Source organism: Dreissena polymorpha, chromosome 1 (assembly GCF_020536995.1).
Source record: "Dreissena polymorpha isolate Duluth1 chromosome 1, UMN_Dpol_1.0, whole genome shotgun sequence".
In the NCBI taxonomy this organism is placed as follows: domain Eukaryota; kingdom Metazoa; phylum Mollusca; class Bivalvia; order Myida; family Dreissenidae; genus Dreissena; species Dreissena polymorpha.
The window spans coordinates 126,198,822-126,225,742 of record NC_068355.1 but is presented as its reverse complement, the minus strand read 5'-3'; the positions used below and the strand labels follow the sequence as shown (position 1 = coordinate 126,225,742).

The 26,921-nt window shown below is 34.4% G+C and overlaps 1 protein-coding gene across 5 annotated transcripts; it reads right to left on the bottom strand.

The window, feature by feature from the left end:
* Nucleotides 1-973: 973 nt before the first annotated feature.
* On the bottom strand, nucleotides 974-21,983 carry LOC127848947 (golgin subfamily A member 6-like protein 6). 5 transcript variants are annotated; one of them, XM_052381689.1, is made up of 8 exons: nucleotides 21,865-21,983; nucleotides 18,649-18,866; nucleotides 17,390-17,455; nucleotides 10,054-10,565; nucleotides 9,619-9,756; nucleotides 7,160-7,387; nucleotides 6,894-6,935; nucleotides 974-4,185 (listed from the first exon to the last, which is right to left on the bottom strand). In XM_052381689.1, exons 2-8 carry the CDS (start codon nucleotides 18,785-18,787, stop codon nucleotides 3,013-3,015), a joined length of 2,298 nt encoding a protein of 765 aa, XP_052237649.1. In that variant the 5' UTR covers nucleotides 18,788-18,866; nucleotides 21,865-21,983; the 3' UTR covers nucleotides 974-3,012. The 5 variants fall into 5 exon arrangements, with proteins under 5 accessions (XP_052237649.1, XP_052237657.1, XP_052237635.1 ...); XM_052381697.1 differs by lacking the exon at nucleotides 17,390-17,455; XM_052381675.1 differs by lacking the exons at nucleotides 17,390-17,455; nucleotides 18,649-18,866; nucleotides 21,865-21,983 and adding an exon at nucleotides 14,259-14,574.
* Nucleotides 21,984-26,921: the final 4,938 nt, after the last annotated feature.

Here is a 26,921-nt window from a genome sequence, read left to right as displayed (position 1 = left end):
ACACCTGTATTTTGTGAATATATTTCGTATCTAAGTTTTCGGACACGAAAAAAAAAAATTATTTTTAAGTGTCCGAAAACATAGAATAATTACGGTACGTTTTAGTTATTTTTAGAACTTTGTTTAGGAAATTTATCCAAAAAGGCAGTTGAATAAAAACTTATTTGTTGTTTTATGACAATAATTTTCTGTGAAATGTTGCTAACTTGACCTTGTATATGTATATAGCTTTGTATTTATTCAACTTAAGGTAGTGCATATCCTTCCTAACTTTAGATTGAAATTTTGTAAATTAGTGTAAAAATGTATTGGTTTTAAACCAAAATATGAATAAAGCACACAAATATTGAATGTCAAAAATGTGTTTATGTTTTTTCTATCCGTCTTAAGCTTTAAAATGATATATAGTTTGACCATATTGTACCACATTGAAGAAAATCCAAAGCGAAGTTTTAATGAATTTTATCCCCCCCCCCCCCCCCCATGAACCTTAAGGTAAAATATCAATATCAATTTCAATGAAAATTGTCTTTATAAAAAAGACTTTTTTCAAACTGTAATTACTATATATATTATGTTGATTATTAAAATATGTATGAGGTAAGATTGCTATATTATGCTTTCATAAAGCCTTTTTCACAGCATTGTCCGTTTAAACGGCTTAATTGCACTTATGGGAACATGGTGAATGTTTAAATTTACATTACCTCCAAATTAAAACTTAAATGCATTGTTCATGCCTCACAAATAATATAATTATCAGCACATACACTGCCAGATCACCATCAACAAAACCATGATAAACATAATATATCATTAGGCCTTTAATCACTTCCAGCATCATTATATCATCATGGTCCCTTCATTTCTGTCCTCGATCAGACCTCCGCCTAATCACGATATGTCATGGTCAAATATTCAATACATGCATTTATCAAGCCTCAAAAGATCAGACAACAACATGAGTGCAATATTTTTCAGATTTATTCTGAGATATCATTTCTAACTATTTTTTTTCTCTTCAGTTTCTATGATATCTAAAACAAAGATGGAAAAAGGAGATGAAAACAGCTGAACATTCGTACTTGTGTGAAAAAAAATCCAATAACTTCTGTAATGGAAATCTGCCCTTGAAGCAATTATATGAGCTGCATCATAGGAAAATGTCTGCTATAAAGTTACCCAAGGTTACCTGATAATATCAGCTGACAAGGCAAATGACATACAACCCATTTTTGCATGACATTTCACTGAAATTCTTTTCCAAATAATACAAAGAAAAGATTGACTATGAATGTTTGATCTAGATGCTCATAGTAACAATTTCAACATGTAAAATCTGACAGGTAAAATTAAAAAGTTAAAATATCATTTGCATACTGTTGTTACATGTATAAGACCTGTATTTCACAACCATATGAAGTCATCATTTGGCAAAGCTTGTTATATGCATCATGAATAATCATTTGAATTAATGTATTTATCAGTAAAATAAAACTATGAAAGCAAAAGGGGAGATTTAAATATGTTCAAAATAAAAGAACTTTCGTAAGAATGATATCCATTAAATGTTCATATACTAAAATACTTGTCTGTTGAAAATGTAAATACAATGATTTCATATATCTTAAGTGAATACAACATTACATTACTGATATAAAAGAAATTTATCATGAATAATGTATACATAATGATTATTTACAGAGTTTGTGGTAAAGTTCAATAACAAAGTCAATGAAGATTTATGTATACTTTATATGATCTATTATTCGCAGAAATATTATATTGTTAGAATCACATAATATTTAATTATCTAAAAACAGAGAAAAATTACATGTTGACAATTCAAGAAGAGCATTAAACCTAAGAATTTCTTACATCAATGTTAGGCAGCTACATCTAATAACCACAGTCCACAGAAAGTCCACATATTTTAAACTATTAATTTAATGACCTTGAGCGAAAATGATTCCACTGAAAACTTTTTTTGTTTTTGGAAAAAATTCATAAATTTAACCACTTTAACAATATACTACAACTGATTTGAAACACACAAAAAACTCAAAAAAAGTTTTCATGATCTTCAATGATTTGTTACAGAACACATTTATAATTTTAATGAATAAATGCACATTGTAAGCTTTAAACCATACAATTTGGGGTAAAAAAAGCATTAAAGAAACTGACCTTTTGAGCTCACAAGGTAGACTCGGTAAAATATGTCGGAATTCCATGCTCGTCATACAAATATGTTAGAAAGTTCTTATTATTCAATCCTTTCTGAACAATATTTGAAATCTGAGTTCACTTAAAAATTATATGTGAAATAAAACATTCTACAAAAACTTTCAGAGAGTAACTTTATAAAGATGTTTAGAAGATCAATATTTCATTTAAAAAAAACAACCTTGAATGTTTTATACTTGTGAAAACCATTAAAAAATGTACACAAATACACATAATTTTATGTGAAAAAGCCATTTATTATTTTTGTGCAGAGTTCTCTAATTACGTGTACCTGGTGGTGTATTATATATACAGTGCAATATGGCAAACAATGTCAAATAGCACACAAAAGGGAATGACACATGTTGAAAATAATTACATTAGCAATGTTTCCAAATTATTCAATTCGTTTTTCTATGATCATGTTGCAATTATATACTTGTTTAATAAGTGCTGGTAAACACATGTATTAAACCAATAAAATGCAGCTGTTGGGCTCACAATTACCTGTACTAACATGCTTTGCCTAGTTCAACATAAATTATAAGTTCATGAAAATAAATAAAAGCACTTAACTAAAACATTGATACGCTTGACATTATCACATTTTGCTACAAATAGAAATCTTATCACAACATATAAAAGACAAAAACACAATAAATAAAATATCACAGATTATTTAAAACATATATCATTTTTAATTATCCGTACAAAATAACACCTGTGTGATAACGTATTCAATTGTTATAAAATTTGCTGAAAAATTTCAATGTTGTTTTAAACTGCTCATAAAATAACTTCTTCTATTTCATCATCAAAATGGTCAACTGCATTAACTGTAGGCTTTGAACTTAAGGTTGCCGTTGCCTGTTTCGGCCTTCGAGGAAGTGTTGCGTTATTACGAATTGATGACTTTTGAAAATCTTCGTCATTTACTAGCGCACTGCCTCCACCAAAGAGTGTTGCTGAATTTTCCCGTTTAGCTTTAAAACCCTCAGACTGGTTCTTGGTGGATGGTCCATCTTCATCCCAAGGAAAACCGCCCCGTGTTTCCCGTGTTCGCTTTGGAACAGGTTTAGATGAGGAAAATAAATCATTGTGTTTTGGAGCATTATTGTCACTTGAGCCAAACAAGTCTTCCATGAGTTTTGATTTATTTGCTGGTTTTGGAGGCACAGTGGACCTTGATTTTGAGTCCTCATCATCAAACAAGGAGAAAGTTTTTGTGGCCGCAGTGGAAGTAGGACCACCACCCCCGTGTTTTGAGCCAAAAGTCGGATTATAGCCACCAGTTTCTATTGAGCCCACATCGTTTCTGGTCTTCCTCCCTGGACCAACAGTAAAACTAGTGTTTGACGATGGTGGATCCTTACGAGCAGGCTTCCCTTTATGCAGATTCTCGATGGGCTTTGTGAAAGTGTAGCTCTTTTTACTTGCCATTGAGTCCGTACTGTCCTCTTTCACCTGAGTCACAAAGAAGGGATCATTTGCACTTTCCTTGTCCTTCTTTCTACCAGCACCTCCCTCGTCAATCTCCCTCAACTTTGCCAGTATCTCATCCTTCTTCTTCCTTTCTGCCTGCACCGTAACGTCGTCCTCAAATTTCCTCCGTTCCTCAGCTGCGCGTCTCTCCTGCTCCAATCTTTCCCGTTCCCGCCTTTCCCGTTCCTCCTGTTCCCTCTTCAACTTCTTCTCCCTTTCCCGTTCTTCCCTTTCCTCCCTTTCCCGTCTTTCCTTCTCACGCTGTTCTCTTTCTTGCGCTTCCCGTTTCATCCTTTCTCTTTCTTCCCTTGACCTCCGCTCCTCTGCATCCCGTTGTGCCTCCTCGTTCATCCTTCGTTCCCGTTCCTCCATTTCACGTTGTTCCTTTTCTTCTCTTTCCCTCCTCTCTTCCTCCTTTTTCTCGTCATCCTCCTGCATTCTGCGTAGCTCCTTCTCCCTCTTGATTTTATCGTGTTGCTGAAATTGTCAAATGTACTACGTGAATATTTCAACAAAATAAGCGTGTTACTTGTGGCTTGTATAGTTACTTTAAAATAATGTTATGCACATTAATAACATTTTAATATTTCCATGAACAATATAGAGCATGCAAAACTTGCACATTACTATTTAAAAATTTAAACATACATGCACACATTGATTCAAACTGGAATAATATTTTTGTTTAGTTTTCAAAAATAACAACATTTTGCATACAACATGAAATGTTCAAAGTTGGTACATTCATGTCCAATCCACCCAAAAGACCAATAGGTCCTATTCACCAACACATTCTTAATTTAAGAATCAAGAATAATCTTAGACTCAATAAAAATTCTTCAGAATTTGCATGCATACGGCTAAAAATGATTTTAGTTTTAATTAACAAATTGTTTCTAATTAAGAATTACATCAATAGTATAAAATTGTAAGTGTTAAAGGCTATGCTAAACATGACTCTCAAGTAGTGTCAGTACATAACTTTTTTGTTTAATATTCCTTATTTTAAGACTTAATTCTCGAGGTGCATGGTGAATATGCACGCACTAATGGACGATGGACATTGCAGTATCTTGAAAGCCCTGCATGAGCATAATGTGCTCAGATGAGCTAAAAATGTGTCTAAATAACTTTGTTGCAATTAATAAGAGGAAATAATAACCTCTGTGTTGAATTGAAAAACTTAAATTTGAATTTAATACAAATAACAATACTTAACGTATTAACAAACAATACAACAAAGACATTCCAAGTAAGGATACAACAATTTTGACAGAAAATACTGGTTTGAAATCAATTCAACTGAACAACATTTAAATGGCTGTTCTTGTTCTATCAAAATTTATCGAACAAATATATATGAGCCTGGCTCTGGGAAAAAGGGGCTTAATGCATCGTCAGTAAAGGAACCGAATTTTGAAGGCCTTTGCAAACAGTTTGGATCCAGATGAGACACCACAGAACGTGGCTTCTCATCAGGATCCAAACTGTTTGCTATTCTGATAATATTCTTTGAAAAAAATCGAAGAAAATGCTAATTTTAGAAATTCAGCAGACAACATTTTAGCAGACGACAAATTTCCCAGCATGCAAAGGGTAAATGCATAGTCAGTAAAGTGTTTTCCAAGATGAGCCTGTGCAGTCCAAACAGGCTGATCTGAGACGACACTTTCCACCTGGACTGGATTTTCATTTAGAAAATACTTTCTTTAAACAAACAAATTCCATAAATGCCGAAAGCGTTGTCCCTTATTAGCTTGTGCAGACTGCACAGTCTACTCTGGAATGAAACTTTACGCACATGCATTAAGCCTGGCTTAACAAGAGGGTGGCTCATATATTAAAATGTATGCACATAACAGCAAAGTAGCAGGTTCTAAGTTTAATTTGGTGTTAACTTGAATAGAAGAATAAATCATGATAGGATAAAATCTACATCAGTTCATTTAAACACCACCATTAACCACTGGCACCACCTCTTTTTGTTTCGTTTTGATTTTTTCAACATTTTTTGCCTTATTAAAAAATACAGCAATGTGGTGCATAAAGGAGAATTTAATTCTTTAACAAATGTACAAAAACTAACCAAAACCATCAATTTGTGCATTAATGCATCTTCAAAATAAAGTGGCATCAGTAATGAACAGCTGTGTAGAAGCTTGAAATAAGTATGTTTGTTGAAGGCTGAAAATACAACTATGACAAATAATTCAAGGCTCGCTCTGTAAAAGCCGGGCTTAATGCATGTGCGTAAAGTCTTGTCCCATATTAGCCTGTCCCATATAAGCCTTTGCAGAGGGACAAAACTTTCTGCTTTTATGGATTCTTTGTTTAACCCTTTGCATGCTGGGAAATTTGTTGTCTGCAAAAATGTCGTCTGCTGAATTTCTAAAATTAGCATTTGTTTGATTTTTTTTCAAAGAATACTATCAGAATAGTAAACAGCTTGGATCCTGATGAGACGCCACATTCTGTGGCGTCTCATCTGGATCCAAACTGTTTTCAAAGGCCTTCAAAATTCGGTTCCAGCACTGAAAGAGTTAAAGAAGTATTTTGTAAAATTCCAGTCTAATGGAAAGGGCATGGCGTCCCTGATTAGCCTGTGCACACTTAAACCCTGTTATCCCAGAGCTAGCCTCATATTAATTAATGTCTTCGCAAGAGAGGAGAAAGCACAAAGATTATAGTGAACACTTTTGGACAACATTCTACAAGTCAAACTTGAAACATGGTCAGTAAGGCATGCTTATGTGAGAAACAATTTTATGTAAAGAAAATAATGAAGTTCAACTCTACGGTATTTTTGTTTTTTATCCAACACTTCCATGTGTATTTGAATGGACCATACATTTGTAATAAACATAATTTGAAAATAATTGCAGAAGGTAAAAAGAAAACTGTTGTATACATTTACCAAATAGTTGACAAAATTATTCAGCTCATAATCAGTAAGAATATAAGAAATAGCCATAGTTTGGCATTAATCTGACACTGAGCCATGTAAGTTAATGTTCAGATATTTTCCATTTGAGCCTACGGTATTAATTTTAGCTTTTATGAATCAAATTAAGAAAAAATAAATAACAAAAGTATTGTCATTATCTCCACAATATACATGTATGTCACATAAGTAAACTTCAATATTTCCTACAAAGCGATCAGAACATCTTGGATATATACACTACCTCCTCCTCTTCATACAGAAATTCTCCTGGTTTTTTCTTAGTCTGCAGTAGGGTGGAAAAGGCAAGGTTGATTGTAGGATAACATAAGGATAACATATTGCACTATAAGCATCATAAAAGAAAGTAATATAAAATGTACTTGGGCTGAAACTATTTTTTTATTTGATAAAAACAGATTTCTTTTTATATCAAAATTATAGATGTCTCCAAGTGACAGGAAGTAAGCTAAACTGGTCGTTAAAAGGCTCAATGCATGTCAATCTCACCATTTTCAGTTCCCTCTGTTTTTTCAACTCGTCCCGTCGTTTCTCCTCCATCATTTTTGCCCTATCTCGAGGGGTCATCTTGTCAGCCTCCGACAGAGACTGCCGGCGCCGGCGTGGAGGGGGAGTGCCTTGGGGTGTGCCGTTGTAGGAGTTTGGCAATCTGTGAGGGGGCTTCTGCTGCGCCCGCTGGACATAGATGTTCTTCATCTGAATTTCCTTCTCTTTTTCCTGTGATGACAATGGATTGTAAACAATATTAACCAGTTTTGCTTTTTCTGATTAATTAACCTGAGTTCTGGGGAAAATTTAACTGGAAAACCGTTTAATTCATGCGAGTAAAGTGTCGTTCTAGATAAGCCTATGCAGTCAGGGTTGACAATTACTGACTTAAGTGGATTTTTGTTTAAAAAGGACTTCCTTTATACAAAAACTTTCATAACAAGAGATGTGTTTGTCAGAAACACAATGCCCCCTATTGCACTGCTTTAAAGTAAACTTCCACCACTCAAAATGTGCAGCTTCATGAGATACACATGCATGCCAAATATCAAGTTGCTATCTTTAATAGTGAAAAAGTTATGGCCAACGTTAAAGTTTTTTTTTCAGACGGACGAACGGACTGACTGACGGACAGTTCAACTGCTATATGCCACCCTACCGGGGGAATAAAAATAAACAGTATGTTTCCTGATAAGCCTGTGCAGACTGCAAAACATAACGCACATGCATTAAACCCCGTTTTCTCTGAGCACAGCTCATTTTTATGCCCCCGGTAGGATGGCATATAGCAGTTGAACTGTCCGTCAGTCAGTATGTCAGTGTGTATGTCAGTCTGTCTGTCCGTCCGTCCAAAAAAAAACACTTTAACGTTGGCCATTACTTTTGCATCATGGAAGATAGAAACTTGATATTTGGCATGCATGTGTATCTCATGAAGCTGCACATTTTGAGTGGTGGAAGTTCAAGGTCAAGGTCATCCTTCAAGGTCAAAGGTAAAAAAACAAAAAAACAAAATTATTTCAAAGCGGCGCAATAGGGGGCATTGTGTTTCTGATGAACACATCTCTTGTTTAATTATAGGATTGTATTTTTAAACTTATGCCCCAATAAACAATAACCAGTTTTGGTATTGTATTATTTATTCAAGCCATTTAAATACATTTTGTTAAAGGGGATTACCCAGATTTGTTTTCATGTGTTAGAGATACCAAACGTATATAAGCTGATCATGTGTTAGAGATACCAAACGTATATAAGCTGATAGATATTAAAATATATGTTAAAGTCTTTGAATGGCGTCATTCATGTTCACATCATAATGATGTTGTGATAGCATTAAATATTACGCAGTTCAATATAATGTTATATTTATGCTCCATATGTACAAATCGTTCCTTTAATGCTATGGTAACTTAAAACATTGTTTTTCATTGGAAGAGGGTATATCATATATAGCATATTTAATGATTGAGGTGTTCCAATACTCTGTATCCCAAAAAAGTGTACATCATAAATAGCATATTTAAGGGTCGTGGTGTTCCGATTGTTTGTATCACACTCGTTGATTGTGTGCATTGCACTTGCCCTTCGAACTTGTGAAAAACACCATCAACTTGTGCCATACAATCAATGGGAACATAACATAACAGTCATGTTACATTCCCTATATATATTTATTAGCTAATGTATTTATAAGCTTTTAAGGCAGTTACAGCCAAATCCTAAGGTTGTTTTGTTAGTTCTGTTGTTGTTGTTGTTTTTTTTTTTTTGGGGGGGGGAAGAGATAACAATATCTAAACAGAACTGGCTTGTGGACACTATAAACCTGTTGGTATTGTCTCAAGCACATTGTCAAGAATGCTTGTAATAATTAAACAAGCTCCACTATTCCCATTTAAACTTTCACATCTAAGTGTGATCTTGATATAAAGCCTTCTCCACATGAACATTTGTAGAAGCATTTTTTTTAAATTGCATAAATAAATGAATGATAAAGTATGCGTCCGGACAAGCATTTTTATCTTCATACCGTATATGACCTTTGACCTCAAACTGTGACTTTGACAAATAAGGTAGAGTTATTACACATGACACATTATCTCCTCATATTGAACTTTTGCTGAATGTTATTTTAAATTGCATGATGAAGTTACAGTCCCGACACACTCAGACAGGCTAACTCATGCACTTATGTATGCACGACCATACACTCAGCTATTTTTTGCTTTTTTCACAAGTTGGCTGAAAGTGCCAAAGGGCCTTTTATCTGTTGTCCAATTACGAATAATGTCAGATAACTCACCAGAACAAACTGTGAGTAACTCATCAGTATCTTAGGGTTTCAAATGAACTTGAATCAAGTAAAAAAAGTGTTCAATTTAATTTGATTTTCTACGGGACTACAAAAGCGTGCCAATCTGAATGGTTAATGGTTAACTTGGCTTACTATCCCTCCATACCTGGACCGTAATGTTGAGCTTGTCATGCTGTTCCCTGAGTTCAGTCAACTGTTTGGTCACATCCTTCTGTCTCGCTCGTTCTATACCCAGCTCATGGCGGTGATTTTTCTCAAGATTCTGTATGTACCGCTCCAACTCCTGTAAAATTAAAGATGCATGTGTGCAAATTGTTGTCCCAGACTAGCCTGTGCAGTCTGCACAGGCTAATCAGAGACGACACTTTCCACTTTAAATGGATTAACACAACTTAAATTAAATGAAAAATACATTAAAAGGTGGAAAGTGATGTCCCTGGGACTAAAGTCTTTTGTAGGAAAACAATTCAAACCTTCTGCCTGATGAGCTCAAACCTGAGTAGCAACCTGTGAATCCAAATTTGCTTCAGAAAATGTAAATATAATCATTTAACAATCAAGAACTTTAAAAAATAGATACCTTTATTTTCACATCCTTTGCTTCCATGTCAAGTTCAGCATTATTTAACTTCTTATTTAAGTCACTACGCTCTGGTAACTCCTTTTCATCTGCTAAACTTTTAAGCTTTTTTAACTTAATTTTCAATTTTTCTAGTTCATCTTCGGCGTCCCTCAAATAACGATCAGTTTTCTCATACTTTTCGCGCCATTTCCGTATTTGATCCCGCAAACTCCGCACCTCATTATTCTGTCTTTGTATCAACTGCGGAAGTTCACTTTCACGGTCCTCAAATTTTTGTAATGCTTTATCAGCACGGTTCTGTGTTTTCTTGAGTAATTTATTTTCCTCTTTCAAGTCCTTGATTTGCAACTGAAGTTCCTGATTTTGATTTTGTATTTCGTTGATTTTGAGGCGACGCGCAGAAAGAACACGTTTGGCGATATTGTCCACATTGTGCGACTCTTGACTAGTTCTTCCCAGGTGATTGAACCTGCCACGCCCCTTTCCACCACGACCCCTGTGCGACCGATCTGGAACAACAACATTTGATGTAAAAATTGTTATTAGACTAATTATAATGCATTAATAAATTAGCATTTTACACTTTCATGTGAACAAGGAACACACTATACTGTAATGCGATAGTATGTCTGAAGTTAGTTTTGCAAAAATTTCCTTTTGTGTGATTAACATTTTCAAAAGCCATGTTTTAAACAGAACTGTTATCTGCAAGAAAACTTTGTTTACCAATTGGTGTACTCAAATTCTGCAGCTCAAGTCTACACACCTTTGTACATAACCAACCAACATTTTCTTTATAATGTAAAGAACTGTAAAGAACTTTTAAAAAAATGTAGTTAATACAATTATTAAGTATATCATAACAGAATGTGACAAAATATTAAGAGCTGTGAAAAAAGCATTAGAATGTGATTGACTCATACAAACAGGTCTATTAAACCACACAGTGAATGGTATACAAAAATCAAATAGGTAAAGTAAGTAAAACAAGGTGGATATTAAGCAAACAATATAATTAAAATCATCATTCTGAAGCTAAAAATTTCAAGTGTTTAAGTTTTTCAATGAATAAACCAGTAAATATTGGGAAAACCATGCTAAATGCAGTCTTCACAGGCTAATTTGGGACAACACTTTCTGCCTGGACTGGAATTTTGTTTACAAGCGTCTTCCTTTATAACACAAAATCCATATAAGCGGTAAGCGTTGTCTGAAATTACCTATAGCAGACTGCACTGGCTTATCTGGAACAATACTTTACACATATGCATTAACCATTGCATGCTGGGAAATTTGTCGTCTTCTAAAATGTCTTCTGCTGAATTTCTAAAATTAGCATTTTCTTCGATTTTTTTCAAAGAACACTATCAGAATAGCAAACAGTTTGGATCCTGATGAGACGCCACATTCTGTGGCGTCTCATCTGGATCCAAACTGTTTGTAAAGGCCTTCAAATTTCGGTTCCAGCACTGAAAGGGTTAATACCGGTTTCCCAAAATGATGCTCAATTTAATCTTAATCACTTCATGAAGCTACATGTAATTTGCATTTCAGTGTAATGGTGTGTTCATGAAACAAAAAGCAAGCCAATATGGACAAAATATTTTTTATTTAAAAAAATAACCCGCCGTTATAAAGACAAGATTTTAAAGTAATCATGATTAAGCCCTACTTGTGAAATTTTACCTTAATACACCGTAACAAAAAAACTCATGCAGTCAAATAATACAGGTTTCATCCAGAAAGTTATGTATTAACAAGACTATTACACAGCAATATATGTCCCCTACCGGCTCCACCATTGTCAGAATTTTTATTTTATTCTTTTATTTGTTGCCATAGCAACCATAATTTTTGACGTAGGAACAAAATGAAATGACGTGCATAATGTCCATATTGCCATCTATCCATGTCTCAAGTTTCATGAAAAAATATGAAGAACTTTTAAAGTTATCGAATGATCAAGAAACGTTTGACGGACTGACAGACAGACAGACACACAGAGCGCAAACCAGAAGACCCCTACGGTGAAACCAGTAGGGGACAATAAGCATCACAAATTTCCCTGAGTTGCTAAAAAAATGGCAGAAGAGCACAAGATGCATGCAAGTAATGTTGATAAGACTTGTATGACCCACATCATATAAAATGGATCTTATGCCATATGCAGTCAGCATAGCTCCAGACCAGCCTGCGTATCCATGCAGTCAAGTCAGAAGATACCCTGTCTGCTCATGAGACCACTAAACCTTGAGTGGCTTTACATTGAACAGCATAGATCCTGAGTTAAGGCCGCCATAAGACCTATTTTTCCATGAAATGACTCCTGAGATACTAATTGTAATATAAATTACTTTAACAATACACCAAAACACTGAAAGCATGTTTTGATACCGTATATGACTGAAGCATTTCGAAGACTTCTCTCTGAAAATCCATAATCAAAATGATAACTATTCAAACCATAAGTAATGTACTGGTAAGACCTATGTAAATATTTGTGTTTATAAGCTAATTAGTATGTAGACATATGATGATACAATAACTGGGATCTCCACGTACCACTTTTCTGGGAATCCATCACTCCATTCAATTTATCCTTGCCACAATACAAGGCTACATTCCACTAAGAATCACAAAGGTTAATTTGCATAGAAAAATATAATCCAGCTGTCACATATAATTTTGCACTAAGGCACTTGCATAACAGTTAATCACAATACAACATTATTAATGTTAAATGTTTGCAGAACAAAATGTCTTATAACTCAAACAAACCCACACATATAATATCCTCTATATAAATAATGCTCATATATTTAAATACAAAATTTGTTTAACTCTGTAGCCTATATATTAAAATGTCAGAACTTTCCAAATCCATAAATATTCAAACACCAACTGTCAAATGCAAGAGTTTAGGTAAATCAATGTGGTCATCCTGTATAGACTGTATTTCACATTATGAAATCAAACTGTTAGCCGAAATTGATTTTCCAAATATGTAACTGATAAAAATTTCAAAACATGAATTAAGCATGCTCAGTTCCACCCTTTTACCACTTTTATAAACATTGCACTTCAAATCAGGGAAGCCTCAAAGATGTTTACTTTATATTAATCCATTCAACTAATCCATGTCTTTAACAAATTTAAAACAGTATTGATGTTTGAGTTTAAAAACGAAATTAAATCGGTTACAAACTAATGCATATTTTCTTTTCACAATCCATGGCATTTTATAAGTCAAATATCAGTTTAAAAGCTGCACTCTGTACATTCATGGACCTTACAGCACACTTGGTGGCAATTAAACGCTATATGATACAGATATTTGATACTAATCCAGGTTTTCTGTTTGTACAAGACCACAATCACAAAGACAATAGTAGGGTCAAATGCACAGGTATACATTTATAGTTAACGTATAGTAAATGTTTACCCCCATCAGTTTATCACAGTTTTAATCTGAAGAACTGAGATAGTAAAAACAGATTACTACTTACTAGCTTTAATAAAAAAAATGTATACAAAACATACATGCTATATAATCATAGATAGCAAACACTACAGTCAAAAATCATAGTTTCCAGTCAGAAAGATATTCGAAAATAATGTAAAGCAAGCCAAATATTTATTTTCTTTAATTCTGGAAAATCAATGCTAAGAATCAGAGCATAACAAGATATTGCCATGCAGGTCTTTTTAGGTACAGTAATAACTTTAAATGTGCAAATTTACAGCAAACTGATGTTTTTAGTGTAAAGTAATATTTCAAATAAAATTTTCTACTATGACATAAGATTTTAAAAGTTAAGTATAGAATTATAAAAACACTATTCATATAAATATCTACTTAATTACTACAATCTCTTCTAGTGCAACTATAAATTACTTTCCATTCTAATTGACATATATCTTAGACAATAAAAACTAATCAAAACTAAAAAATGTCTTCATACAGTTCAATATTTTAATAGTTTTAAAGAATTGTGAAAAACAAAACAGAATTTGTCACACAACCAAGTGTACAATTGTAAGTTAACCGTTCACTGACATCAGACAACGACAGGGTTGTGAAAAAGAGTCAACAAAAGCATGATCAAACAGAGGAGGGGAAGGGGGGGGGGGGGGTATCAGAGCCGTGAGGGGAGCGGTAGGGGTAAACAATGTGCCACACTCTTTGAAACTCCAAGACTTACGAAAAACCTTCTTGGACGGACTTTGTGACGCATGGGTGCTGGGACTTTCATATACTGATGGTGTTTGCATGGTGGCCTTTTTATTTGAGGCATATTCTGTTTTCAGAGACACGTAAGACTTTTGGGGAGAGGGTGAATCCGGAGGTGTGATATTGTCAAGGGTGTCAGACTTTTCTAGAACAGTTTTCCTGGATGTTGGGGTTAGATACCCGGAGGCGAGGGACATTCCCCCTCTTGCTTTCCTGTATGTGTTGCCTCCCAAGGGTGCTAAGGGTCGACCCCCACTCTTAAAGTCAGGCATTTCTGCTTCTGCTCAAATAAATATTTTGTAACTTTAGAGGATCTATCTTACCATTGTAACTCCAATTTATAATCACTGTTAGTTATCAAACATTTCCATTACTTGTTTCTTTTTATGTCTGTTATAAACTAAAAAACAAAATTTAAACATGAAGCACTGATCAAACTGGTGTCGACAGAACATTATATAGTTTATTGTGAAGTAAAACATATTGAGATTATTATGTCAAGCCATTGACAAACAAGACTTGTGCATTGGGCACACATGCTCCTGCATTCCAATATTGTCTTAAAATTCAACTTATGTGAAAAAAAACATGCCATTTTATGGTACAATTTTACCTTTGACCTCGAAGTGCGACCTTGACATTTTAGGTAGGAGACAATTTATACATGTGACAAGTCGTCTTATGGTGGTTTGGGCCAAGATATTTTCAAATCAATCAATAAATGGCAAAGTTATAACAAAGACAGGAATGTTCATGGTCATTTGACTTTTGACATCTTTGTGTGACCTTGAATTATGCGGTAAGGAGACATGTTTTAAATGCGACATGTTTTATGAAGGCTGACATTTGTGTCTTGTTACATTGTATATCAAAATCCATTAAAAATGGAATAGTAGTAGAAAAGATAGGAAGTTTCGAATAGAGGTGTTTTTTTGTGTACTTAACAATGAAAATGTTATAAATTGTTATTGGTACAGCCAAAATTAATGACATCCATTTTTTTTAAAGTGTTAATTTAGAAAAAAGTTAACTTCATAACTTCTTCAAAAATCAAAGGTTGGAGCTAAACTCAAACTTAATAATCTGTAAGTCATGTAAGTAGACTTACACATCTAAAAAAGGGTCAGTGTTTGAAAGCATTTTGGGAAAAAAGAAGAAAATTGTTATTTAAAAGAAAAATTCAAGGCTTGTAACTTGCTCAAAAATCAATGGACTGGAACATGGATCTTGACCTGTAAAGGGGCCTTTTCACAGATTTTGGCATGTTTTGAAGTTTGTCATTAAATGCTTTTTATTCATAAATGTTAATATTGGATATTAAAAGCTCCAGTAAAAAATCAAGAATAAAATTAAACAAGAGATGTGTTTGTCAGAAACACAATGCCCCCTAATGCGCCGCTTTTTGCATTTTTTTTATCTTTGACCTTGAAAGATGACCTTGACCTTTCACCACTTAAAATGTGCAGCTCCATGAGATACACATGCATGCCAAATATCAAGTTGCTATCTTCAATATTGCAAAAGTTATTCAATATTGCAAAACTTTAACCTAAAACTTTAACCTAGGTTAAAGTTTTGTGACAGAATGACAGACAGACAGAATGACAGACAGACAGGCCAAAAACAATATACCCCTGATCATTCGATCCGGGAGCATAAAAACGAAAAAAAAGGTAAACCTCAGCAGGGCTTGAACCACTGACCCTGGAGTCCTGCAGTTAAAAGTCTCCCACTTAGACCACTCGACCATCCTTCCAGATACAATGACAGGTGTATTTTATACTTGAATTTAATATAACTAATCCTTGTTGTTTCACAAAATATAACGACAACAACAGAACTCTCCAAATTATTTATTTGTTTTGCGTTGCAATGCTTTATAATTTTCGGGTTTTTAAATCGTCAAAAGATGCATATAATGGCTATTTTAGAGCATTGTAAATGTTCAGTATTACTGTTTCCTCGTAAATATCCTAACTAACACGAAAATTTGCGATTCTGAAACAACTTTTTTCAATTTTGTCAATTTACCCAAACGCGGAAAGGCCCCTGTAATGTTTAGAGGATGTTCATAAAGATCATGAAAATAGGCAATGTTTTATATCAATATCTTTAGAAAATATAGAGGTACATGTATGGAGTAGTTGCACACAAAGTGGCATAATTCTCCTTAATTGCATTTCAAAGTTATGGAAATTAATGGCAAGTGACCTAAATAAAAGACCCTGAACATATGGGTGAAGTTTCAATAGAATACCTATAGGAGAAACTATATTTACCAAAATATTGTGCTGGCACAGATGCCAACATTTGGGTGAGAAGTATACTTCCGAATATTCAGTAAATAGTCACGCTTACAATAATAACTAGGAAGCAAGCATGTAGCTGACATTTTATGATCTAGGAAAAGTAATACGCAGGATCATGCACTTAGTCTGATTTTGGAACAATAATAACAATGTAGACTCCACTAACTCATCGATCTTTGAACAATTATAACATATGTGGGCGTGCACCAATATTCCTATCTTAGATTCAATATACAAGTGGGCATGCACTAAATTTATTCTAGGAACAATAATAACAATAAGCAAGCACCTATGCTTATATTCATAAAATAATAACATGGGAGCAACCATTAACTTTTATATTGGAACAATAACAGCAAGAGATGTGTTTCTATGCCCCCTACTGCGTTGCTTTGAAGCCATATATTTGATCTTTGACCTTGAAGGATGACCTTGACCTTTCACCACTCAAAATGTGCAGCTCCATGAGATACACATGCATGCCAAATATCAAGTTGCTATCTTCGATAATGCAAAAGTTATTGCAAAACTTTAACCTTGTTATTGCAAAACTTTAACCAAGGTTAAAGTTTTGTAACAGAATGACAGACAGACAGGCCAAAAACAATATACCCCCTCTTCTTCGAAGAAGGGGGCATAAAAAGGGAACAATAGTTACAAGGAGGCAAGCAATTATCTTAAACCAATAACTATGAACTAGCATGCAAATAATTTGGCAAGATAGCATCACTAGGGCTTATACTGAAACATAGTATTGAAGGCGCATGCAGCAAACTGTTGTCATTTCACTTACTGTCCAGCAGTTTGCTATCTGAACCTCTCGAGTCTTTTGGACGCCTAGGACGTGTATGTCCTGATCCTAAGCAAGGTGTAAAGATTCTATGTATGAGAAATGATCACAACAAATGTCTTAAAAAGACCTCAAAATAAATTACCTTCGGATATTTTTTGCCAGTATTACATGAGCAGTAAGGGAAAAGTTGCGTGTAGGGATAATTTCCGAATCAATGCCCACATATGTAAAGTGGCTGGGCCAGGGATAAAACCTGTGAAATGTTTAGAAGTCGAGCAGTCTTAGCAAGCTGGCTCCAATTGAGATGAGATGATACTCAGATTGCTTTCCATGAATATTGCCTTGCTCTGGAAAAACTGGGCTTAATGCATATGAGTTAAGTGTCATCCAAGATTAGCCACTGCAGTCCAAGCCTGCTAATTAGGGAAATCGCTTTCCGCTTTCATGAACTGTTTTAAAGAAATATTTCTAAACAACAATGCAGATTTAGCTGAAAGTGTTGTCCCGGATAAGCCTGTGCAGACTTTAGGCACATGCATTAAGCCTGTTTTTTCGAAACCACAACTTCATTAAGGAATTTTCTCAGATATGACTGGTATTGGGTGATATTACATGGCGAAGACATGCTATTTCTATCTTGACAATGAAATCAATATCGTACTTTCAAATGTAATCAGGTAAATTGTATAACACCAGAAATATTATTAAATTATCATTGTCATCTATATTTCAGCCTACATGTTCTCATACTAAGGCATAAATCCTTTCATTCAGCGTGTCTATCATATATCTACAAAATTAACATAAACACAATGTCTTATTTTGATTATTATTTCCGACAGTGTCCACATCATTTCAGAGACCTAAGAAAATATTTCAGTCTTCAAGTCAGCTGCTTGCCTTACCCGGTACATGGTTCCCTCTTATCAGTGTAAGGTTTTTTTTTAAAGCAAGTTTATGTCATGTAATCATAATGACCAATAAAAAACACTTTATTCTATCTTTAGCGCGCTTGACTAGTTGGCAACAAGTATAGACAATAAAGTCGTTCAATATATCTTACAGGTTACACAGTTTAGTTTTAATTTTGTACCAAAACAAATAGTTACACATTTCAAAGACATAAGGACCACACGTTTTTATCCTTATACTGGACCTAGGTCATTTTAATTGGAAATGTCTGACGTCTTCCTAATGGGTTGTTACTCGTAAAGAGTTAAAAAAAAACATCAATGACTGTCCAGTAATGTTTCACACACCTGTTCGATTAAGTGGGGATCGTGTCTTGTATCTCTTAGTGCCGACATCAGATGTTTCATCATCAAAGTCATCACTGTATTGGTCGTCACTGCGATCGACATATGACTCGTGGTACGGACTTGTCCCTCGCTCACCCATTGTGGCCCGAGGTCAGCTTGACTGGTTATGTACAATCCTCTCTTTAGTAATGTTACGCAGCCTGCATGCTACTCGGGTACTGGAACAGGGAAACATCTCACTGTTGTTAACATCTGTAACATTGATTATCTCACTTTTAATATATCTGTACTGCTTGTTTTATCAAATCTCTTTGGAGTTTGACACAGTCATGCTCTGGGCCCCTATTCACCAATCTATCCTTAGACTTATGATTTTAAAGACTAGATCTAGTTATAGACTCAAGAGAAATAATTTAGAGTTCTGCAATAAATGTTGCTTCCATCATAAAAAATTTTTTATAATAAAGAATGATGTAATTAGAAGGTATTAAATTTCATTACAGACTCAACATCTGTTTTTTAAGCACTGTTTTCCATCCAACATGAACAAACCTATAAATCATTTGACATATGTTTTCTCTCATAACATATAGCTGAGACTAATCTGCTGCACATTTTCCTTCAAAATGTACAGAAGTACTTTCCAAACACTCAAGTTTAAACTGTGTCTGTTCTAATCTTCACTGATTGCAACATCTGGTTTAAGGAAATTCCTCCAATCACTTTATAAGACACACTTTGTCCTACATCACAATAATTAGCTTTCTTAAGTAAGTTTGCCCCTGTTGCTATCAGTACTATCACATTCCATATAAAAATCAATAGATCTTGATAGCACAACACTGGGAACATTTCCAATAAACAGATTGTAACAGTAGCAATGCTGCAGTACAATTGTAAAACAATAACGCAAGTGATGCGAGCATCAAAGTTTATATTGGGACACAAGTTAAACAATATAAGGACTGGTGTGATCATAGCATCTCTAAATAATAATAATGTGATGTGTTACTTGTCAAATGTACAAGTTATATCATTAAATAAGTCATGCAGTGTATGTTCATTTTATTTTCCAACTAATGCAGCTTAACATCAGACTATTTCCTTTAAGCAGTGTTTCTTTAACATGTTTCAAGCAATGGGTCAATTTTTCTCTTCATTCATAAATCAATAAATCCCCAAAAATGAATATAAAATAATTCCAAATTGAGTCCCCAGTCAATTGTATGAGTATCTGATTCAGGATGTGCTCTTCACTTAAACACTGTTAAAGTAATCCTTTCTTTTAACTGTAGATTAATAAATATAACATATTACTTAAATCACCAGAGATATGAATTCAATAGATATAAGGATGTGTGGCAATTAAAAGTTTATTGAGTCAGTTTAAACATTAGTTCTCACAAGATGAAGCCAGGTCCACTTGTTAGGCATGTTTTAGTTGTGGACACTTTGACTTGCTTATAAGTAATATTATGGTCCCTGGTGTTGTCTTTTGTTACAAACCTAATCGGTAGGAATAGTAATAAAAAAATTTGTTTATGAAAATAATATCATAATAAAATAAATCGAAAAGACATGTAAATCACATAATTGTTGAATATTTGTATGTAGTTAAGCAAAAATAGTAAATTCAACCAAAATTTCTTAAGTTAATAAATACAAAAATTATGTCTCTTCCTAGAGGCAAAATAAATATATAATTACATAATCAATGATAAAAGCACAGAAAAAGGTACACAGTTGGTTAATATTTAACATTGAATTCTTTGTCATGGTAAGAACGTCAGCCCAGTGTGACAAGGGAAGAACCAAGCAACAGCCAAAGAGTTAATAAATATGGCTCCAGAAAAGTAAATGCCTGTATTAAACTTGCTGGTGTATTGTTTTAAATTTTCAGTCCAAGTTATCATTTAAAAAAAAAAGAAACAAGAGATGTGTGCGTCAGAAACACAATGCCCCCTATTGCCCGCTTTGAAATATTTAATTTTTTTTACCTTTGACTTTGAAGGATGACCTTGACCTTAAACTTCCACCACTCAAAATGTGCAGCTTCATGAGATACACATGCATGCCAAATATCAAGTTGCTATCTTCAATATTGCAAAAGTTATGGCCAACGTTAAAGTTTTTTTCGGACGGACGGACAGACTGACATACTGACGGACAGTTCAACTGCTATATGCCACCCTACCAGGGGCATAAGAAAACTTGAATTATCTTTAACTATTCATATAAAGAGTGAAATAATAAGTATGGTAACCAAAACAAAGTACAACAGTGTCGTAACTTTGCTTACCTTTCAATACATGTTATTTATACTGTTGACTATTGGAATGTCTTATTTCTGCATAGGCAAGTGTACATGATCATGGGTTTATAGGACCTGCATATTTAATAGGTATTGGGTCTGTTTTCCCTTGGTGTATTCATCCTGTAGTATACAATGTGTAAAGTGATAATAGATGTTTACAGATACAAGAATATGTTTGATTATATAAAAGTTAAGGTCCCAAAAATTAACGTGATTTTTCTTCTATACTCAATTAAACTAATGTGAATTAACAGCAGTTTGTGTTGCTTTCACACATGTGCATATTTTACCAAATATTCAATCTATATTTTAATTAAGAGCAATAATTAGAAATTAATAACCATTAAAGCAATTTCAATTTTTTATTTTCATTAAAGCAAATATGAGTAATAACTTATCTCTGATTACTTGCAGGCTTACCAGTTAAAAAGTGTCAATTAATGTTAATTTTGTATATGCATGAAAACTGTGAATAATTATTCAAGCAAACAAGATAGAGTTCAGATTTAAATTATTGAGGCAATTAATACTGCGGGCAAGATGTTTACAGGGTGAACAATCCCTGATATAATTTTAACCCAGATCAACTTGTTTGTAAACAGGTTCCAAACTGACAGTTTTCACTAAAAACATTGGTTTCAAAGACTATAGTGATAAAGACATGATCAACTTGTTGCAAGAACATTTCAAAGTTTATCAGCTGTTGGTCATTTAACACGTTCTATAGCCAAAAAACTTGTAACTGTTTTAATTTAACGGTGAAATACTTTCCCCACCCACTTTTTCGTTTTAATTATGCTTTATCTAATGCAAACCATATTCAGTTCCATTGACATATACGAACCTAAATATATTTTAAAAGTCTTATTTTCATACACATTAATGAAGAACACCAAATATACCTCAAAACTACAGCAGCCAAAAATGTCCATACATCAAATTGTTCACCGAAAAAATGCGTGTATTCACCGGTAGCGTTTGTTTACTTCCACAGCAACAAGCAAGCCTACACAGAAACTGGTGACGTCTTATCCAAATTTACATACCCGGAAGCTTTCAATCGTCACCAGTTTTCGAGTGTGGAAGATACTTGTCAGTGTTGTAATATTTCTTCTTTCTTACAAAATGGGAGACAGTTCGATACGGTTTTATTATTCCTCTGTCACAGGCAATGCCAACGTAAGTGTATTCTGCAAAACGAATCTCCGGGTTTTGTCTATTTCTTTTAAATATGGCAAACATCAGATGCAAGCATTTTCCTCATGCAACAAGAATGATTCATTTCCTTATATGGAAGTGACAGCTGCTTTTCGTTTGTTGCTTTGGTGCGTTATTGTTTAATTGTACATGTTCAATAATGTGTTTTGTATTTAATTCATGTTCAAACGTTTTGTTGCTTTGCTTGCAATGATCGGTTTCTAGTTCTTCTTGAATTCTCTGTACATAAGTACATACGTACAGCTCAGAGTTCTTCTTGTTAACTGATTTTTTAATGTAATTTTTTTTTTATCTGGTATGTCTACGAAATCGAGTTCAATCAACCTTTTTCAAAACGTGGTTACAAACACAATAGCTGTTATCACCGACATCAATGTGCAAGTGATTTGTGTAGAAATACTCGAAACAAAAACTTTATATAAAAACCGTTATCAAACCAAAAGCCGAAGTTTTGAATTAACAATTCGATCTATATAACGGATGTTCCGGAGATGATCGGTATATAAGGATTGCTTAATTAAACACTAGGTCTATCCTGCCAAGGATTCCGGTGATAGTCTATAGTGTGTTTTCGTATTCGGAAATTGGTTAGAATACTCGGCTTTGTCAATTGCAAAAACATACACATTTAAATGAACTCTTGACGTGTTTGAAACTTTGGATTAATATCAATATTAGCATAACATATCAAGAAAGTTGTTTTAATTTGGGCATTTTGGATATATTTACGATCTATTTGTGTTAACATGTATTTATGCCAGAAAATAGTTTATATTGCTAATATTTCCGATTAAAGCCCGGCCTGGATTCTGGGCGGCATCTTTACATGAATAAACGTGTAATCAGTTGCAACTCCCAGCGAACGGAAGGTCAATAGCTGGGAGTTGTATTATTGCAACTTGATCGGTTTCATTTTAAATAACTTCCTTAGAATGAGACTCTGACAGTGCATTCTTTCAAAGTAGACTTAAATATTTCTCGATCATATTTAACGGTTCTTTTTCCAAGTTATATGGCGGATATATTGTACCATTTTAAGCTCAACTGACCATATGTTATGACAATCTTTCATGATTGTGTTGTTTATAAAAATTAAATGATACATCTAAGTTACTAAGAATACTTTGAAATAAATTGTATGATATTAAATGTACAATTATTATTTTGATTTGCCCAATAAAAAAGTACCATTTCTGAATAGGTCCCAGAATGTGCAAACTTCTTGAATTTTTCTAGAACATAATTATGATTTCCCATTGATACCTGATACTTTGTAAGTGACAATTTGGGCAGTATATTTTTGACAAATTTTCAGAATTTTTACTGATGTATTTTGTTGGATTGTCAAAAATTGTCCTGATCATAGACTATTAAACATTTTACAGAATTTGCAATAAAATTTCCTTAAGGACAATATGAAATAGCAACACACCTAAAGTCCCTTTCAAAAGTATTTGAAGATTGTGACAACTTTCAAAATCAGAGATCAGGAAAATGAAATGTAAAAAGCTACCAAGACTAGTTTACATCATGTATTCTAGAGTCACAACAAGAATCGGAAATTCTGGATTACATGACTGTTAATAGTACAATGAACACCATAATTGCTTTGTTGCAAAAAAATTATGTCTTAGTATTTGGGAAGCCTCAGCCTGTAGACTGTAAAGCAGTGAGCTCTTATGAAGACAATCTTAAGTTAAATGTTTTATTTTTTTAATACAAAAAGACATTTCATGCCTTGTGAGTGCATTCAGTTGCATAATATGCAACACATTCCCAAGTTCCAGTGCCATGGCTTATTATTAGTTTCGGTAATAATTCTCAGTTATTAAAAATATTTTATTTTTAAAAGTCGGAAGAAGAAACATTAGAGGGTAAGTTGTTTATTATGCCCCCCTTCAAAGAATAGGGGGTATATTGCTTTGCTCATGTCGGTCGGTAGGTCGGTCGGTCGGTCCGTCCACCAGGTGGTTTCCGGATGATAACTCAAGAACGCTTGGGGCTAGGATCATGAAACTTGATCATGACTCGCAGATGACCCCTATTGATTTTGAGGTCACTAGGTCAAAGGTCACAGGTGAAGGTCACAGTTACTGGAAATAGGCATTATAAGGATTTAGCATGGTTCAAACAAGGGAAACAACTATGGTTTATGCATGTTCTTTTTATTACAGATTTGCCTCCCTTTAATTCATTCAAAATCTCATTTTACAGCATTACTACTACTACTACTACTACTTCTACTACTACTACTACTACTACTACTACTACTACTTCTACTACTACTACTACTACTACTACTACTACTACTACTACTATTACTACTCCTCCTCCTCCTCCTCCTCCACCACCACCACCGCCGCCGCCGCCGCCGCCGCCGCCGCCGCCACCACCACCACCACCACTTATTCTACCATGTTTACTATTACTACTTCTACTACTACTGCCACTACTACTACTATTTTTACTACTACTACTACTACTACTACTACTACTACTACTACTACTACTACTACTACTACTTCTACTACTTCTACTACTACTACTACTACTACTTCTACTACTACTACTACTACTACTACTACTACTACTACTACTACTACTACTACTACTACTATTACTACTACTACTACTACTACTACTACACCACCACCACCACCACCACCGTTCACAGTGACAAAAAACGTATTCACACAATGGCTGCTACTACAACTTATAGCCCATATAGGGGGGCATGCATGTTTTACAAACAGCCCTTGTTGTGTGTGCAATGATCTGATTGATGCTCAGTCAAATTGTTGTTTAAGTTCAAATAATACTGGTAGTATTTGACAAGCTGCTACGGTTGACTATTCCAAAAACAAAATAACCTCACATGACTACCCAATAACTACCCATGTCCATTCCATACTTATTTATAACAATCCATACTGTGTTTAATTGCAAGTGTAATGTATCATATCAAGAACTGTTAATGAGATACAACTGCTTTGTATTAACTATTGATCATGATATGCTATTAATTAATGTCACTGAATCTGACACGGTATAATGATTGGTGAACATGGATCATATACTAATACACACTTGGTAATGATACATAATTAATTACATATGTATGGTGTACGAACTATTCTAAACCGTCCGGGACGGTTTACTAAACTGTATCGGACAGTTACATACTTTTGAACCGCGCGTGCGTCTGTAAACCGTACCGGGCGATTAATTTTGTGGATAACAAACCATCTGATACAGTTTAGGAAACCGTCCGGGACGGTTTCCTGGCGTAAATTATAGTACGGCATAGGTTTTGAAGAGGAGTCAATCAACAAATCAGAATCTGACATAATTAAGGATTGCAACACTTTGTTGATATACTATTTAAAAGATCAAATAATTTCAAAGCAATTAAAAGTGCAAACAACAAGTATAGAACAAAAATCATGAATTGCTTTCTTGTCATTGCTAGAATGAAAAAACAATTACACAAAAAAGAATAATGAAATTTAATTTCTGTTATGTCCGTTATATTTTTGTCACAAAGTTAAAAAAATCAAATATTTAAAAAAACAACAGGATTTCTTTAACTAATTCAGAACATGTTCAATTTGGCTTTGCTTGCGGTATTTTTGTCAATTGTAACTTGAAACAGTATTATCTTTTTGAAAAAAAATACTACTGTCCAGCAATAATACCGTATCGGACAGTCTAAACCGTCCCGGATGGTTTATGCGCACGAACGGTCCAAAACTTTCCTAAACCGTCCCGGACGGTTTGTAAACTGTCCAGGATGGTTTACAAACTCTCCGGGACGGTTTATAATATATGAGCCGTGCTATGGGGAAAAAACAGGCTGAATGCATGTGCATATTATAAAGTATATTCACAAATTGCCCTGTGCAGTCTGTACTGGTAACCGAGGGACAACACTTTGTGCTCTCATTCAATTTTGTTAAGCCCCCCTTCGAAGAAGAGGGGGTAAATTGTTTTGCACATATAGGTCCGTCGGTCCATCCACCAGATGGTTTCCGGATGATAACTCAAGAACGCTTAGGCCAAGGATCATGAAACTTCATAGGTACATTGATCATGACTGGCAGATGACCCCTATTGATTTTTAGTTCACTAGGTCAAGGTCACAGTGACTTGAAATAGTAAAATGGTTTCCGGATGATAACTCAAGAATGCTTACGCCTAGGATCATGAAACTTCATAGGTACATTGATCATGACTGGCAGATGACCCCTATTGTTTTTTAGGTCACTAGGTCAAAGGTCAAGGTCACAGTGACTCGAAACAGTAAAATGGTTTCCGGATGATAACTCAAGAATGCTTACGCCTAGGATCATGAAACTTCATAGGTACATTGATATGACTGGCAGATGACCCCTATTGTTTTTCAGGTCACTAGGTCAAAGGTCAAGGTCACAGTGACTCAAAACAGTAAAATGGTGACCAGATGATAACTCAAGAAGAATTAGGCCTAGCATCATGAAACTTCATAGGTACATTGATCATGACTGGCCGATGACCCCTATTGATTTTCAGGTCACTAGGTCAAAGGTCGTAGTGACAAAAACCGTATTCGCACAATTGCTGCCACTACAACTGACAGCTCATATGTGGGTCATGCATGTTTTACAAACAGCCCTTGTTTAAATGGAAATTCGTTCTAAATGAAAATCCAGTCAAGGCAAGAGGTTACATCCCTGATTAGCAGGCTGTTCAGGTTTTATGATGT

Bases quoted from the DNA above. Each gene is read 5' to 3' on its own strand.
- LOC127848947 (XM_052381675.1), bottom strand. From the start codon at position 14,559: ATGCCTGACTTTAAGAGTGGGGGTCGACCCTTAGCACCCTTGGGAGGC. The intron at 10,566-14,258 runs GTAAGTCTTGGA...TTGTTGTTCCAG, and splicing joins TCCGTCCAAGAAGGTTTTTC to ATCGGTCGCACAGGGGTCGT. The intron at 6,936-7,159 runs GTGAGATTGACA...ACCCTACTGCAG, and splicing joins AACAGAGGGAACTGAAAATG to ACTAAGAAAAAACCAGGAGA.